The 16,104-nt window shown below is 45.4% G+C and overlaps 1 protein-coding gene across 1 annotated transcript in view; it reads left to right on the forward strand.

The window, feature by feature from the left end:
- The window catches only part of LOC310854503 (protein diaphanous homolog 3-like), a gene marked incomplete at its 3' end in the record, with an annotated part of 343,448 nt that overhangs the window by 87,683 nt on the left and 239,661 nt on the right, over positions 1-16,104 (forward strand). Inside the window, exons 14-16 of the mRNA XM_083759183.1 lie at positions 2,435-2,499; positions 3,540-3,644; positions 6,930-7,241. Coding sequence (XP_083615309.1) covers positions 2,435-2,499; positions 3,540-3,644; positions 6,930-7,241 — 482 coding nt within the window. The remainder of the gene's footprint in view (positions 1-2,434; positions 2,500-3,539; positions 3,645-6,929; positions 7,242-16,104) is intronic.

The raw sequence follows: 16,104 nt of genomic DNA on the forward strand, positions 1-16,104 counted from the left end.
CCGGGCCTCTATGTCCCTTTATGATACCAGAGTGGTTCAGTACAGCACTTCACCGGGCCTCTATGTCCCTTTCTGGTACCAGAGTGGTTCTGTACAGCACTTCACCGGGCCTTTATGTCCCTTTATGGTACCAGAGTGGTTCTGTACAGCACTTCACCGGGCCTCTATGTCCCTTTATGGTACCAGAGTGGTTCAGTACAGCACTTCACCAGGCCTTTATGTCCCTTTCTGGTACCAGAGTGGTTCTGTACAGCACTTCACCGGGCCTCTATGTCCCTTTATGGTACCAGAGTGGTTCTGTACAGCACTTCACCGGGCCTTTATGTCCCTTTATGGTACCAGAGTGGTTCTGTACAGCACTTCACCGGGCCTCTATGTCCCTTTATGGTACCAGAGTGGTTCTGTACAGCACTTCACCGGGCCTCTATGTCCCTTTATGGTACCAGAGTGGTTCAGTACAGCACTTCACCGGGCCTCTATGTCCCTTTATGGTACCAGAGTGGTTCTGTACAGCACTTCACCGGGCCTCTATGTCCCTTTATGGTACCAGAGTGGTTCTGTACAGCACTTCACCGGGCCTCTATGTCCCTTTCTGGTACCAGAGTGGTTCAGTACAGCACTTCACCGGGCCTCTATGTCCCTTTATGGTACCAGAGTGGTTCTGTACAGCACTTCACCGGGCCTCTATGTCCCTTTATGGTACCAGAGTGGTTCAGTACAGCACTTCACCGGGCCTCTATGTCCCTTTATGGTACCAGAGTGGTTCTGTACAGCACTTCACCGGGCCTCTATGTCCCTTTATGGTACCAGAGTGGTTCTGTACAGCACTTCACCGGGCCTCTATGTCCCTTTATGGTACCAGAGTGGTTCAGTACAGCACTTCACCAGGCCTTTATGTCCCTTTATGGTACCAGAGTGGTTCTGTACAGCACTTCACCAGGCCTCTATGTCCCTTTATGGTACCAGAGTGGTTCTGTACAGCACTTCACCGGGCCTCTATGTCCCTTTATGGTACCAGAGTGGTTCTGTACAGCACTTCACCGGGCCTCTATGTCCCTTTCTGGTACCAGAGTGGTTCTGTACAGCACTTCACCGGGCCTCTATGTCCCTTTATGGTACCAGAGTGGTTCAGTACAGCACTTCACCGGGCCTTTATGTCCCTTTATGGTACCAGAGTGGTTCTGTACAGCACTTCACCGGGCCTCTATGTCCCTTTATGGTACCAGAGTGGTTCTGTACAGCACTTCACCGGGCCTCTATGTCCCTTTATGGTACCAGAGTGGTTCAGTACAGCACTTCACCGGGCCTCTATGTCCCTTTATGGTACCAGAGTGGTTCTGTACAGCACTTCACCGGGCCTCTATGTCCCTTTATGGTACCAGAGTGGTTCTGTACAGCACTTCACCGGGCCTCTATGTCCCTTTATGGTACCAGAGTGGTTCTGTACAGCACTTCACCGGGCCTCTATGTCCCTTTATGGTACCAGAGTGGTTCTGTACAGCACTTCACCGGGCCTCTATGTCCCTTTATGGTACCAGAGTGGTTCTGTACAGCACTTCACCGGGCCTCTATGTCCCTTTCTGGTACCAGAGTGGTTCTGTACAGCACTTCACCGGGCCTCTATGTCCCTTTCTGGTACCAGAGTGGTTCAGTACAGCACTTCACCGGGCCTCTATGTCCCTTTATGGTACCAGAGTGGTTCAGTACAGCACTTCACCGGGCCTCTATGTCCCTTTATGGTACCAGAGTGGTTCAGTACAGCACTTCACCGGGCCTTTATGTCCCTTTATGGTACCAGAGTGGTTCTGTACAGCACTTCACCAGGCCTCTATGTCCCTTTATGGTACCAGAGTGGTTCTGTACAGCACTTCACCGGGCCTCTATGTCCCTTTATGGTACCAGAGTGGTTCTGTACAGCACTTCACCGGGCCTCTATGTCCCTTTCTGGTACCAGAGTGGTTCTGTACAGCACTTCACCGGGCCTCTATGTCCCTTTATGGTACCAGAGTGGTTCAGTACAGCACTTCACCGGGCCTTTATGTCCCTTTATGGTACCAGAGTGGTTCTGTACAGCACTTCACCGGGCCTCTATGTCCCTTTATGGTACCAGAGTGGTTCAGTACAGCACTTCACCGGGCCTCTAGGTCCCTTTATGGTACCAGAGTGGTTCTGTACAGCACTTCACCAGGCCTCTATGTCCCTTTATGGTACCAGAGTGGTTCAGTACAGCACTTCACCGGGCCTCTAGGTCCCTTTATGGTACCAGAGTGGTTCTGTACAGCACTTCACCGGGCCTCTATGTCCCTTTATGGTACCAGAGTGGTTCTGTACAGCACTTCACCGGGCCTCTATGTCCCTTTATGCTACCAGAGTGGTTCAGTACAGCACTTCACCGGGCCTCTATGGTTCTGAATAACATGTTTTCATCTTTCAGAGGTGTGCGTAGACAAGGCCCGCGTAGACGAGTACGAGCAGAGAGCTTCTGAACTGGAACAAAAGGCAAGTTTTTCCCACTATTCTGTTTCTTTGAAATCTTTAGTAATGTGTGTAACTGTGGGTTGCATTTTTGACCCGTCTAACTCTCCATCATAATGTTTGCTTTGTTTGTATATAGGCCTGATTATGAATGTAGAATATGTTAAATCAAGATTCAAGAGTTCATTGCCATGTCAACAGAGTTGATTGGAATTTGTTTCAGTGCACTAAAAACAGACAAACAGACAAATAGACACGTAATCACGATTCACATCACAAAAGTACAAACATCATATGAGAACATCAATCAATATGTCCTAACCATTTGGTACTACCGTATATGTTTTAAAATCACCACTTTGCTCTGATGACATTTGAATAATAATATACATTTCTGCCTGGCTTGAGCCACAATTGAAAAACAGCTTTGCGTCACGGAGGATGTCCCTAAATGTTAACAATAGTTTAACCCATTTTGGACTGAAAGGCTTCAACATCCTACCATTTTTCTGAAAAACCTATGTTTCTATGTCAGTGGTGCCCCAGTGGACCCCCAGAATTATCTCTATCGGGCCACGGACCCCCATCTCAAAATATGTAGTTCCAGGGACCCCCCAGAAGTCAATATTTTAGTTAAAAATGTTCACTCTGAAATATATATATATATTCAAAGATTTGCGCCACATTTTCACGACTTTAAAAAAATAGCAGACCTACAAGCTCGTAGCGCGCCACTCTGTGGCGCGCAATGAGCTTGTAGATCTGCTATTTTTCAATAGCTAAAGTATAACGTAATGGGTTCCCGCCCAGAATGGGTTAAGCTCATGTTTGATCTTTGTTTGTGTTCTGCATACAGTAGCCTCCAATGCATTTACTTCATTGCATCCTTCCGTTATTAATTAATGGTGATGAAATTCACATGGACAGATTGAGGTATTAATTATACAGCCCCGATTACAATCACTCCAGGGGAAGCAGTTTGACAGAATGCTAATTATTTTATTATCACTTGAACATTTGTTTGTTTGAACATATTCAATATATATGTAAATGTCCCCGTCCAGTTTGATGAAGAGTTCTTGAGCCGACAGGAGGCACAAGGTCAACTGGCAACGTACGAGGAGACAGTAGCCTCACTGCAGGCCGAGCTACAGGCCTTCAGGTCCCAGGTATACACAACCTCATATTCTATACTTTTATTTTTATTCTTTTAATATTTTTTATCCCACAATTGTTTTTTGTAACCCATTTTTTCACCCAGTGTCAATTAGCTAATGTAATCCTGTGCGCTACACTTCCTCTGCCAACCTGGGGGTTGGCAAATCAAAATCAAATTGCTTCCTTCTATGCATGAGGAGTCCAAGCTGCTTCTTTTGACCTGACAGAGGAGAATTTCTCCCGGCCGGACGTATAGCGCGTGGAAGGAACACGTTATTCCGACCAGTTCCTTTCCCCTCCATCAGGCGCCCCGGCTGGCCAGGGGGAGGTAGTTTAGAGACCAGGATTACTGCATGTTTTTTTGTGAGGGTACCTACCCTAGGGGACACGGGGAGAACATGTGAGGGTACCTACCCTAGGGGACACGGGGGAGAACATGTGAGGGTACCTACGCTAGGGGACACGGGGAGAACATGTGAGGGTACCTACCCTAGGGGACACGGGGAGAACATGTCAGGGTACCTACCCTAGGGCACACGGGGAGAACATGTGAGGGTACCTACCCTAGGGGACACGGGGAGAACATGTGAGGGTACCTACCCTAGGGGACACGGGGAGAACATGTGAGGGTACCTACCCTAGGGGACACGGGGAGAACATGTGAGGGTACCTACCCTAGGGGACACGGGGAGAACACAGGACCTTCTAGCTGTGAGGCACTACCAACTGTGCCACCCTGTCCCCGATTCTGTACTTTCCTACGTCTTCTTTTTTTACTCACTCGTGAGTAAAAAGTCACGGTACACATCCTTTCTTTTCTATTTCTTTCTTTTTCTTCTTTCTCCTAAAATAAGTGAGTGAACAAATCTGATTACTCAACAGAACTCTATAAGCTTATAGCTAGCATGGAAGTGACATTCAACTTTCTTTCCTCTCCCTCTCATTATGTGTTCTTCTTTTCTGTGTTATTTTATGTTTTTTGTCCCATTGTCCAGCGGACCCTGCAGTGTGGTTTGACATGGAGGGTGCTCTCCTCTCCTCCTGACTAACACTAAGTCTAATGAGAATTGTGACCGGGCAGTAATTCTCTGATCTCTATCCCATAAGAGGAAATTGTTCTAAAAGCAATTTATTCTGACAGCCGCCTTCAACCGTCACCACCAGGCCTTTACCGAACGCTCTCCGGCACTCCAGAGAGTTGTTCTCAGTCCTTGCATGCCGAGATAGCTACCCACTCAGAGAGAGAGAGAGAGAGAGAGAGAGAGAGAGAGAGAGACACCCACTCAGAGAGAGAGAGAGAGAGAGACAGAGAGAGAGAGGGGGAGAGAACTTATTTTTTATTTTACTGATAATTTTTCAATTTGGGAGAGTAAACACAGAGCGAATACTCAAACAGCGGCTTGGGCTCCGATGACTGTGATACATTAAGCCATTTAGGCCTGACGTCGACATTTATTAAATGCCTTTTCTTTTCTGAAAAACCTCATGTTTTCTATATCAGTGGTTCTCAATATTTCATGTCAAGAACCCCAAAAATTATATGTATTTGGCCACCGACCCCCATCTGAAAATATGTCGTTCCAGGGAGGGACGCCCCCAGAAGCAAAGATTTGAGTTAAAAACGTTCGCTCTGTAATAATATATATTCAAAGATTTGCGCCACATTTTCACGATTTTTCAAAAATAGCAGATCTACTTGTAGATCTAGCTTGTAGATCTGCTATTTTTCAATAGCTAAAGTATAACATAATGCTTAGTTAAAACACCAAAAGGGGTTCCCGCCCAGAATGGATTAAGCCAGAGTAGGCACTCTCATGTAGGCGCTCCCTCACGCACGCACGCACACACACACACACACACACGCACACACACACACACACACACACACACACACACACACACATGCACACACTTACACTTGGTAATTCAGCTGTGGTGTTCTTCCCTCCAGAGGCAGTGGTAGAGCAAAGGCCCCCGGCTGACCTTTTGTGTGGGTCTTTAATCTAAAACTGCTGCCTGGATCAATAAGCCATTTGCTCTGTACCATACAATTTACCAAGCTTTGTTGCTATTGGTTATAACATTTGATTTTTACCTTTTGGGAAAAAAGGGTTTGATCTGTAAAGATTGAGGCCGGTTTCATGGGCGTTTGGCCTCTGTTGGGATGGTTGACGGAACATGTCTCCTCTAACCCATTCTGACCTGAGATCAGATTCATACGAGGTTTCCGTCGGACACACACTGGTCTGATGAACCCATTCTGACCTGAGATCAGATTCATACGAGGTTTCCGCCGGACACACACTGGTCTGATGAACCCATTCTGACCTGAGATCAGATTCTAAAAATGTCAGTCGTTCTTCGATTTTTCAAAAAATAGCAGACCTACAAGCTCGTATCGCGCCACTCGGTGGCGCGCTATGAGCTTGTAGATCTGCTATTTTTAAATAGCTAAAGCATAACATGATGCCGACACCAAAATGGGTGCCTGGTCAGAATGGGCTAACCATTATCACACCCAGATCGGTAAAAAAGACAGTACGATAGGCTGGGCTGTGGCATAACGAACGCCCTCACATCACAGCACAGGACTCTGGATCTGATTACAGTTCAGCTTTTCTTCTCTTTATCACATATATTCTGTTTGTGTACTCCTCCACCTACAATATTGCTTTACCGTATTTCTGCTCACATGCTGTGTTAAAACAAATAGTACCTTGGAAAGCAAAAATGGATGTTCTCATCTTGAGAAATGTACTATTTATGAAAAAAATAATGGTGGCATGTTTGTTTGAACGTTGTTGTTTTGACAGTCTCCCAGTTATTTACACAGTAGAGAGCTGTATACTGTACACCAGCGTTGTTTTTGGCAGAATGTTTCTATTTTAGTTTTAGTCATAGTCTCTTCAATAGTTTTCATTTAGTGTCAGGCACATTTTAGTCACCTGGAATGTTTTAGTGTTAGTCTAGTTTTAGTCGACTGAATCTACAGTTGATTTAGTCGACTAAAATGTATTTTGGCGGGCATTGATGCCATCGTAATGGCTCATTTTACACTTGCTGAAAATAGCCGATCTACAAGCTCACAACGCGTCGCGTTAATAATCATTTCTTCTTCTGTTTTCTACATGAATTAACCACATTAATGCAAAATATGACTCCTAACGTTGTTCAAGTGGGACTCATCAAATGTCCCTGGGACTCATTTCTAAAAGACCATCCCTGCATCCTGGGACTCATTACATTGAGAACCTATTTACATCTCTGGTCCTGTGCCCTCTCTCCCTCTCCCCCAGGGTGGGGCAGTACCCGTGGGTCTGTCCACGGCCCACACCTGCTCCTCTCCCTTCCCCGGTGGGCCTCCACCCCCTCCTCCACCCACTGGGGGTCCGGGCGGCCCTCCACCACCTCCTCCCCCACCACCGCCTCCCCTGCCACCTGGCTGTGGCCCTCCGCCTCCCCCTGGCGCGCCCCCTCCTCCTCCTCCCCCAGGGGGTTTCGGGGGTGCCCTGGGGTCCCCCACCCACCACGGCGTGCTGCCTTACGGCCTCCGGCCCAAGAAGGAGTTCAAGCTGGAGACCTCCATGAAACGCCTCAACTGGTCCAAGGTACGTAACCTCGTGAGCCTCTTTCTGGCTTCTGAACTCTTTGATGCAAGAGAGATGTATTTGGCGCTGCTCTGCGGCGACATGGACATCAGGGCTACATGTGGGCCCTTTGTCTAAGACAAATGTCTTCCTCGTGAGACAAATAATAAAGAACCTTGATGATGTATGCACGCTTTTATTCGCTGCCCTGCACGGCAAGTTATACTTTGGCACGACACATTGTTGTTGTATTGTTCTAAATCGTCCAAGAAAACAGGCCACGTGCTGATCGACTGCTGAGGCAACGTTTGTATAAGTCCAGGTCTGGCCAGCATGTTGTTGTGAAACAGTGTATAAGTCCAGGTCTGGCCAGCATGTTGTTGTGACACAGTGTATAAGTCCAGGTCTGGCCAGCATGTTGTTGTGAAACAGTGTATAAGTCCAGGTTTGGCCAGCATGTTGTTGTGAAACAGTGTATAAGTCCAGGTCTGGCCAGCATGTTGTTGTGAAACAGTGTATAAGTCCAGGTCTGGCCAGCATGTTGTTGTGACACAGTGTATAAGTCCAGATCTGGCCAGCATGTTGTTGTGAAACAGTGTATAAGTCCAGGTCTGGCCAGCATGTTGTTGTGAAACAGTGTATAAGTCCAGGTCTGGCCAGCATGTTGTTGTGAAACAGTGTATAAGTCCAGGTCTGGCCAGCATGTTGTTGTGAAACAGTGTATAAGTCCAGGGGCCTACAGTATTTCACGAAACTTGGATTAGAGATTATTGATTAAACCGGGATTTAACACATATCCTTGCTTAATATATCCTGGATCAGCGATTAACCGGTTTCATGAAAACTGGTTAATCTTGCCAGATTAATTTAACCAGTTAACCTGGATATGTTGAGGCTTGATTCGGTTTCATGAAAGTGATGCTACATTAGTTACCATGGAAACGAATGCTTTGTACTTAGCCTGCTCCGGACCAGGCTAACAGCCAGGTTTAACCTAATCGTGATGTCTTTACTGTTCATTAAGCAGTCAAACTGATCACAAACCAAATATATAGGCTGCACAACATCATGACAGCTTGTGAGCTTGTAGATCAGCTGCTTTTGGTGAATGTTCCCCATGAATAGGTTTGCTGTCGTGCAAGTGCACGGTTAAGAAGAATTATTATATTATATTATTTTATTTTATTTTTGTAAAAGTGAAAACCACTAAATATTACCATTACTCATTGTTTTACAACATATTACCATTGTAACGTTTCACCCACTACTAGTCCTACATACTTACACCTAGAAACCCCATTCAAACCTATTTAGGTTCATCCTACGGTGGACATGTGTGCCTGAAAAGGAATCTTTGAAATGTTTCATAGTTTTAGAAATATAGTGCTTTCAAATTTGAGACATTTATAGGCAGATAGTGGCACTTCAAAAAAATCACTTTCACCTAGAAACTCCATTCACACTTTGTAAAATTCAGCTTACTGTGGAGACACATGCTGGAACTTTTTACTTTGAAATGTTTTGTAGTTTCTGAGTTATTTAACTTAAACGCCCAATGCATTCTCAATGGCAATAGCACAAACTTTGGCATGCTACATGAACCCATGACCCTCACCAGTCTGGCCCCTGTCTGGACAACAACCCCCTTCCCCAAAGGTAGCTCCCTCAGAGGAGGGAGTTATGGCCAAATATCACAATGCGACAATATCATTATGCTTACATTATTAAGAATTCTGTTTTAAGTTAATAGTAGTGGTAAAATGTAAACTATATTTTTGGGGTAGTTAATCATTCAGTCTATCCACTATTGAGAGTATGTTCTCTCTTTAATTACAGCAGCAGTATTTATTTTAGAAGCTTAAGTCCTTGTATCAGTAAGTCTTGAATAGATTAGTAAAGATAATGAGATATACAGAAGGGGGCTGTAATGCAACTATTAAGGATGCAAACTGCCTTAATACCCCATGAAGAAGAAGGATCAGTAAATCTGTGATCCACCTAATGGGTCTAGAGACAAAAAGCCAGACTGTCTATTAAGCCAGGCTTGCTGATCCCGGCTCGCCAAATCTGCCAATTCTGAGCCTCGCTTGGCTTTAGTGGAACGGAATAAACCAGGCTGTAAAGATCAGGATTTTAAAAGCCTGGCTTTGGCCTAAATCCTGGATTAGTTCATCCTAGTTTTGTGAAACAGGCCCCTGGTCTGGCCAGCATGTTGTTGTGAAACAGTGTATAAGTCCAGATCTGGCCAGCATGTTGTTGTGGAACAGTGTATAAGTCCAGATCTGGCCAGCATGTTGTTGTGAAACAGTGCCTACCATTTTATTTTAGACTCAACCGCAAACAATGCTTGTAAACACCAAGGTTATAATAGTTAACTAAAAAACGAAAACTATAATTAAAAAAACATTTTAGTTAACTGAAACTAATAAAAACTAAATATAAATTAAAAAACGATAACTAAACTGAAACTGTATTGTGTGTCCTCAAAACTAACTGAAATTATAGACAAAATACCCATAGTTTTAGTTTTATTCAATATGTATATGCCTTTTGGATATTTATAACTAGAATTTCGCGGCCGCTCATCCCAGAGTTACGTTGCCGCGCACTATGGGAAGAAGGAAATTGCGGGAGTTGACTCCACATGTAGTAACGGATGCGTTATTAGTTATTATTATGTGTCCTTATTAGTGTAGTGTAGTGTAGTCAACACGTTATGGCTCATACACACTGCCCGGTATTTGCTCCGATTATGCTGTCGGGGAGCATTTTTGGCGCTGGCCGACAAAACCCCTGATCTGACGTTAAGCGGTGCCCAAAAGTTATAGATCACAAAGGCTTTGCAGGTAGAGCACATGACATGGCCCTAAAAATATATATAATTTTAATATAAACTATTTTTGCATCTGCCGCTTGACCTGAGATGACTTGATTGATTGACATAAAAAAGGGCCTGTCAGCTCAAACACACAATGCAATAGTTGTTGTTGCGTACAATCATCAGTAGCAAAGTCAAATACCAAAAATAAAAACCCTATCATTTCCATTTCCCCCCCTCTATTTCCCATTCCATGTGCGTTTGTCGTATAGTTTCTCTGGCCTCTGTACTACTGCCACCTACCGTCCATTCATTGTATTACACAGTGGGTGAAAAAAACACACCCCTTAAGACTAAACCCGACCAATCAGAGGTGTGGCTTCCAGAGGTACCTTTGACATGACATTTTGTGTATGTGTGTGTGTGTGTGTGTGTGTGTGTGTGTGTGTTTCGATGTGCAGGGCGTTGCTGAAAATGAGCACCTGTGCTCAGCTACTTCCCTGGGTTAAAAAAAAAAAAAAAAAGGTACCTTTTTAAAACTATAGAAGTCAGCCTGGTACAGACGAAGGGGACACCACTGTATGTAGCCTCAATTACATTTTGTAACTATTTTCTGCAATGGGATGATGATATATATATATATATATATATATATATATATATATATATATATATATATATTCATTCCGTGGGTAAAAGCCTGTAGGCTACCCACATATTGGTAGCCTATATTAGCCCAATATTGGCGTTATGCATTTCACTTGAATAATGTTGTGTGCGCACGTGCGCGTGTGGAGAAAGACAGTTATTTAATGAAAGTGAAGATTATAACGTCGTGTATTGGTAGCCTATATTAGCCCAATATTGCCGTTACGCATTTCACTTGAATAATGTTGTGTGCGCACGTGCGCGTGCGGAGAAAGACAGTTATTTAATGAAACTCAAGATTATAACGTCCTGTCTCGCTGCCGCGGCGCCGCCATGCGTGTATAGCCTGTGTGTGTGTGTGGGGCGTGGCGAGAGAGAGAGAGATCGTGGCTTCCAGGCGTGCATGTGTGTGTGTGCAAGCCAGGCGTGCGTGTGTGTGCAGGCGTGTGTACTCGGCAGTTGGCTGGCAGGCGAAAATAGCCAAAGCGTTCCGTGTAATCGTAATATGTAGGCACAAACAAACTACTGACAAAGTACAATGTTGATGTAACTAAGAGATTCGCTGAGAGAGCGATATTTTAAATACAGAGATTTAGAAGGAATAAGCAAAATCGTGAGGCTACAATTCCTCTCCCCTTCCTCGTTTCTCTTCTCCTGCGGGAGATCAGAATGAGATTCTGAGAGCTAGTGTGGGCCTATTAGAAGACAGGGCAGTGTTGCCAGGTTTGCGAATTGTAAGCGAGTCGTAGTGTGTGTTGAATGGAATTTGAATGGCATTTGTGGGCTTGTGAATGAATTTTCTCACATGTAATTTGTGCTCACTTGCATAGACCTGGCGAATTTAGCGTGGTGAAAGGGCAACAGTGTTCCGGGGGTGTGGGTGCTTCGGGCGATAATGTTTGTAGTAAACAAATGCATTGCCGCCGTGAGTGTGGACGGGAGGCATCTTTGGTGGCACTGCAATGATCATTTTTTGGCGGGTGGTGTCGAGTGTTGGCGTTGGGCGCGATAGGAGGAGATAGGTCCCGCACACTGCGAAGGTAAGTGTGTGACGTCACTGCCGTGTGAGTGTGTGTGGGTGTAGTGTGTAAGATGGTGTTGTGGGTGTTGCAATAGCGACGTAGCTGTTGTGGCTTTGGGTTTCTTGCCATGTGTTGGGTACAAGTTCTCTAATATATAATAGATATAATCCTTCTAAATTCAGATTAATTTCCTCATTTCTCCAACAAGTTTTACGGCAGTTTTCAGCACCGTACGGCAGCATGTAGCCGCGCTAATCCTAACCCACAAATAAATAAATAAAAACTAGCAAACACGCTCTAAAAACGAACTAAAACTAACTGAATTAGAAAAATATGTCAAAACTAACTAAAACTAAACTATAATGAAAAAAACAAAACTATTATAACCTTGGTAAACACCATGACCTTGTGACTGATCTACATTACATGCAGTTTTATTATTATTATTATTATTATTATTATTATTGTACAGGAAAAACGAGACACCAGCTCAAAGAAACACAGGTTTTCAACAACAAGTCATGGTCACTTATCCCTTCCAACCCTTAAACCCATTTGGCATCCAAAAGGCCTTGCATTTCTGCTGAAATTAAACGTGAGAATACAAGAAGGATTCAGGGTGAGCTTTTGGATAAAAGTCATTATGTAAATGTCTGTTTAGGATGCTGGAGATCTAGGGAACATTTTGAATGTTGTTTTCCGGTCCCATAACTTTGTTCTTGATATGCATTGGCAGCATTATTAATGCTGCAGATGTTCCTGCAAAGGGATCGGAAAAACAACTTCCTGACACCCTGCCAAGAGTCATTAACCCATTCAGGCCTGACGTCAAAAAAAAAAAAAAAAAAAAGATCTGAAAAACGGATGTTTCTATATCAGTGGTTCTCAATATTTCATGTCAAGGACCCCAACAATTATATGTAATTGGCCGCCGACCCCCATCTGAAAATATGTTGTTCCAGGGGACCTCTCCAGAAGCAAAGATTTGAGTTAAAAACTGAAACTCTGAAAGAATAGATTTGAGGCACATTTTCACGATTTTTCAAAAATAGCAGACCTACAAGTTCATAGCGCGGCACTCGGTGCCGCGCTATGAGCTTGTAGATCTGCTATTTTCCAATAGCTAAAGTATAACATAATGCTTTAAATTAAAACACCAAAAGGGGTTCCCGCCCAGAATGGATTAAAAACAGTCTGGCGCGTCTCTGAGACGATCAGATCCCATTGTCAGGGCGGTCTCAGTGGTGCTTCAGCAGATGTTGCTCTACCTCTGCAGAGTGATAATAGTTCACGCTACGAGTGATATTAGTTCACGTCGTGATTAATAATTAATCTCGTCTGTACCTCGTTGCAGCTGTTTAACAAAGTGGGCCATATGCTTATTGACGTTATGGGCAGGACACCAGTTTAGGATGTAACTTTGAGCGGGACACGAGGAATGCCCGTGTAATTGCACAGCTGTACAACCTCCCCCCCACCCTCCCCCCCTCCCCCCACCCCATATGGTGATGTTAATGTTAATGATGAAGTTGTCCTGAAACTTTCCCACTACTAAAGCATTCAAAAGTTTGAAGTGTTTACCTTTCAAAGGTCTTTGTGGTCTTTGCGCTGCGTAGCTCAGCCTTGTCTTCAGATCTTAATGAGGTCACTCACTGTAGACGAGGGAGGAGGGCATCTGACCATGTGGGTGCACGGAAGATCAACTCTCTGTCTCTCTCTCTGTCTCTATCTCTGTGTCTTTCTCTCTCTCTCTCTCTCTCTCTCTCTCTGTGTCTTTCTCTCTCTCTCTCTCTGTGTCTTTCTCTCTCTCTCTCTCTCTCTCTCTCTCTGTCTCTATCTCTGTGTCTCTCTCTCTCTCTCTCTCTCTCTCTCTCTCTCTCTCTCTCTCTCTCTCTCCTCTGTCTCTATCTCTGTGTCTCTCTCTCTCTCTCTCTCTCTCTCTCTCTCTCTGTCTTTCTTTCTTTCTCTCTCTCTCTCTCTCTCTCTCTCTCTGTGTCTTTCTCTCTCTCTCTCTCTCTCTCATGCACGCACACACACAAGTATACAATACATACACATATTTTTTTGCACAAGAATATTAATTAAAACAGCACAGTAATTAAAAGCCCTGGTTTTAATGATGATGCAGCTTTTCTTTTTTTAGTTTCTCTCTCTCTCTCTTCTCTTAATGATGTATTTATGAATGCACACCAGGCCAGTTCAATAATAATAATAATTAACAACAGTAAATAATGAATAGGGTAACAGGCCTCGGCTGGGAGGTGTCTGCCAGTTGGCCTCCACAGTTTACTGGTGGTCGAAATCTCTTGGCAGAGACGGTTCTCTGGGTCTGGAGCCAAACAGAGACGGTTCTCTGGGTCTGGAGCCAAACAGAGACGGTTCTCTGGGTCTGGAGCCAAACAGAGACGGTTCTCTGGGTCTGGAGCCAAACAGAGACGGTTCTCTGGGTCTGGAGCCAAACAGAGACTGTTCTCTGGGTCTGGAGCCAAACAGAGACTGTTCTCTGGGTCTGGAGCCAAACAGAGACTGTTCTCTGGGTCTGGAGCCAAACAGAGACTGTTCTCTGGGTCTGGAGCCAAACAGAGACGGTTCTCTGGGTCTGGAGCCAAACAGAGACGGTTCTCTGGGTCTGGAGCCAAACAGAGACTGTTCTCTGGAGCCAAACAGAGACTGTTCTCTGGGTCTGGAGCCAAACAGAGACTGTTCTCTGGGTCTGGAGCCAAACAGAGACGGTTCTCTGGGTCTGGAGCCAAACAGAGACTGTTCTCTGGGTCTGGAGCCAAACAGAGACGGTTCTCTGGGTCTGGAGCCAAACAAACAGAGACGGTTCTCTGGGTCTGGAGCCAAACAGAGACGGTTCTCTGGGTCTGGAGCCAAACAGAGACTGTTCTCTGGGTCTGGAGCCAAACAGAGACTGTTCTCTGGGTCTGGAGCCAAACAGAGACTGTTCTCTGGGTCTGGAGCCAAACAGAGACGGTTCTCTGGGTCTGGAGCCAAACAGAGACTGTTCTCTGGGTCTGGAGCCAAACAGAGACTGTTCTCTGGGTCTGGAGCCAAACAGAGACGGTTCTCTGGGTCTGGAGCCAAACAGAGACTGTTCTCTGGGTCTGGAGCCAAACAGAGACGGTTCTCTGGGTCTGGAGCCAAACAGAGACGGTTCTCTGGGTCTGGAGCCAAACAGAGACTGTTCTCTGGGTCTGGAGCCAAACAGAGACGGTTCTCTGGGTCTGGAGCCAAACAGAGACGGTTCTCTGGGTCTGGAGCCAAACAGAGACTGTTCTCTGGGTCTGGAGCCAAACAGAGACGGTTCTCTGGGTCTGGAGCCAAACAGAGACTGTTCTCTGGGTCTGGAGCCAAACAGAGACGGTTCTCTGGGTCTGGAGCCAAACAGAGACGGTTCTCTGGGTCTGGAGCCAAACAGAGACGGTTCTCTGGGTCTGGAGCCAAACAGAGACTGTTCTCTGGGTCTGGAGCCAAACAAACAGAGACTGTTCTCTGGGTCTGGAGCCAAACAGAGACTGTTCTCTGGGTCTGGAGCCAAACAGAGACTGTTCTCTGGGTCTGGAGCCAAACAGAGACTGTTCTCTGGGTCTGGAGCCAAACAGAGACTGTTCTCTGGGTCTGGAGCCAAACAGAGACTGTTCTCTGGGTCTGGAGCCAAACAGAGACTGTTCTCTGGGTCTGGAGCCAAACAGAGACTGTTCTCTGGGTCTGGAGCCAAACAGAGACTGTTCTCTGGGTCTGGAGCCAAACAGAGACTGTTCTCTGGGTCTGGAGCCAAACAGAGACGGTTCTCTGGGTCTGGAGCCAAACAGAGACTGTTCTCTGGGTCTGGAGCCAAACAGAGACTGTTCTCTGGGTCTGGATCCAAACAGAGACTGTTCTCTGGGTCTGGAGCCAAACAGAGACTGTTCTCTGGGTCTGGAGCCAGTGGCGTGCACAGATAGACACTAGGGGGTGCTAGAGCACCCCCTGCCCTTTTTGGCAATGTGCTCTTAATTTGTAGTGTGTGGACCATGCGGTGACATTGATCAAATCTTGATAAAAAACGCTTCTACTATATTATTTAGGCCCCCACAATCTAAAGCTATGTTTCTACGTCAGTGGCTCTTCGATTAAAGAAAAATCGCAGACCTACAAGCTCATAGCGCGCCACTCGGTGGCGCGCTATGAGCTTGTAGATCTGCTATTTTTCAATAGATAAAGCACCAAAATGGGTTCCCGCCCCAAAATGTGCTGCACAAGGTGCCCTTTTTATTTCACTTGAGCACCTGCCCCTCTAAATGTCTGTTCATGCCACTGTTGGGAGCCAGACAGTCAGCTGTGGACTACTTCTCAAGGCCTCCGCTATAGTTGGCATATGTTAATGTTCTTCATAGACTAAATATTTGATCAT

Source organism: Protomyctophum parallelum (assembly GCF_964188405.1).
Source record: "Protomyctophum parallelum genome assembly, chromosome: 2".
Taxonomy (NCBI): Eukaryota; Metazoa; Chordata; class Actinopteri; order Myctophiformes; family Myctophidae; genus Protomyctophum; species Protomyctophum parallelum.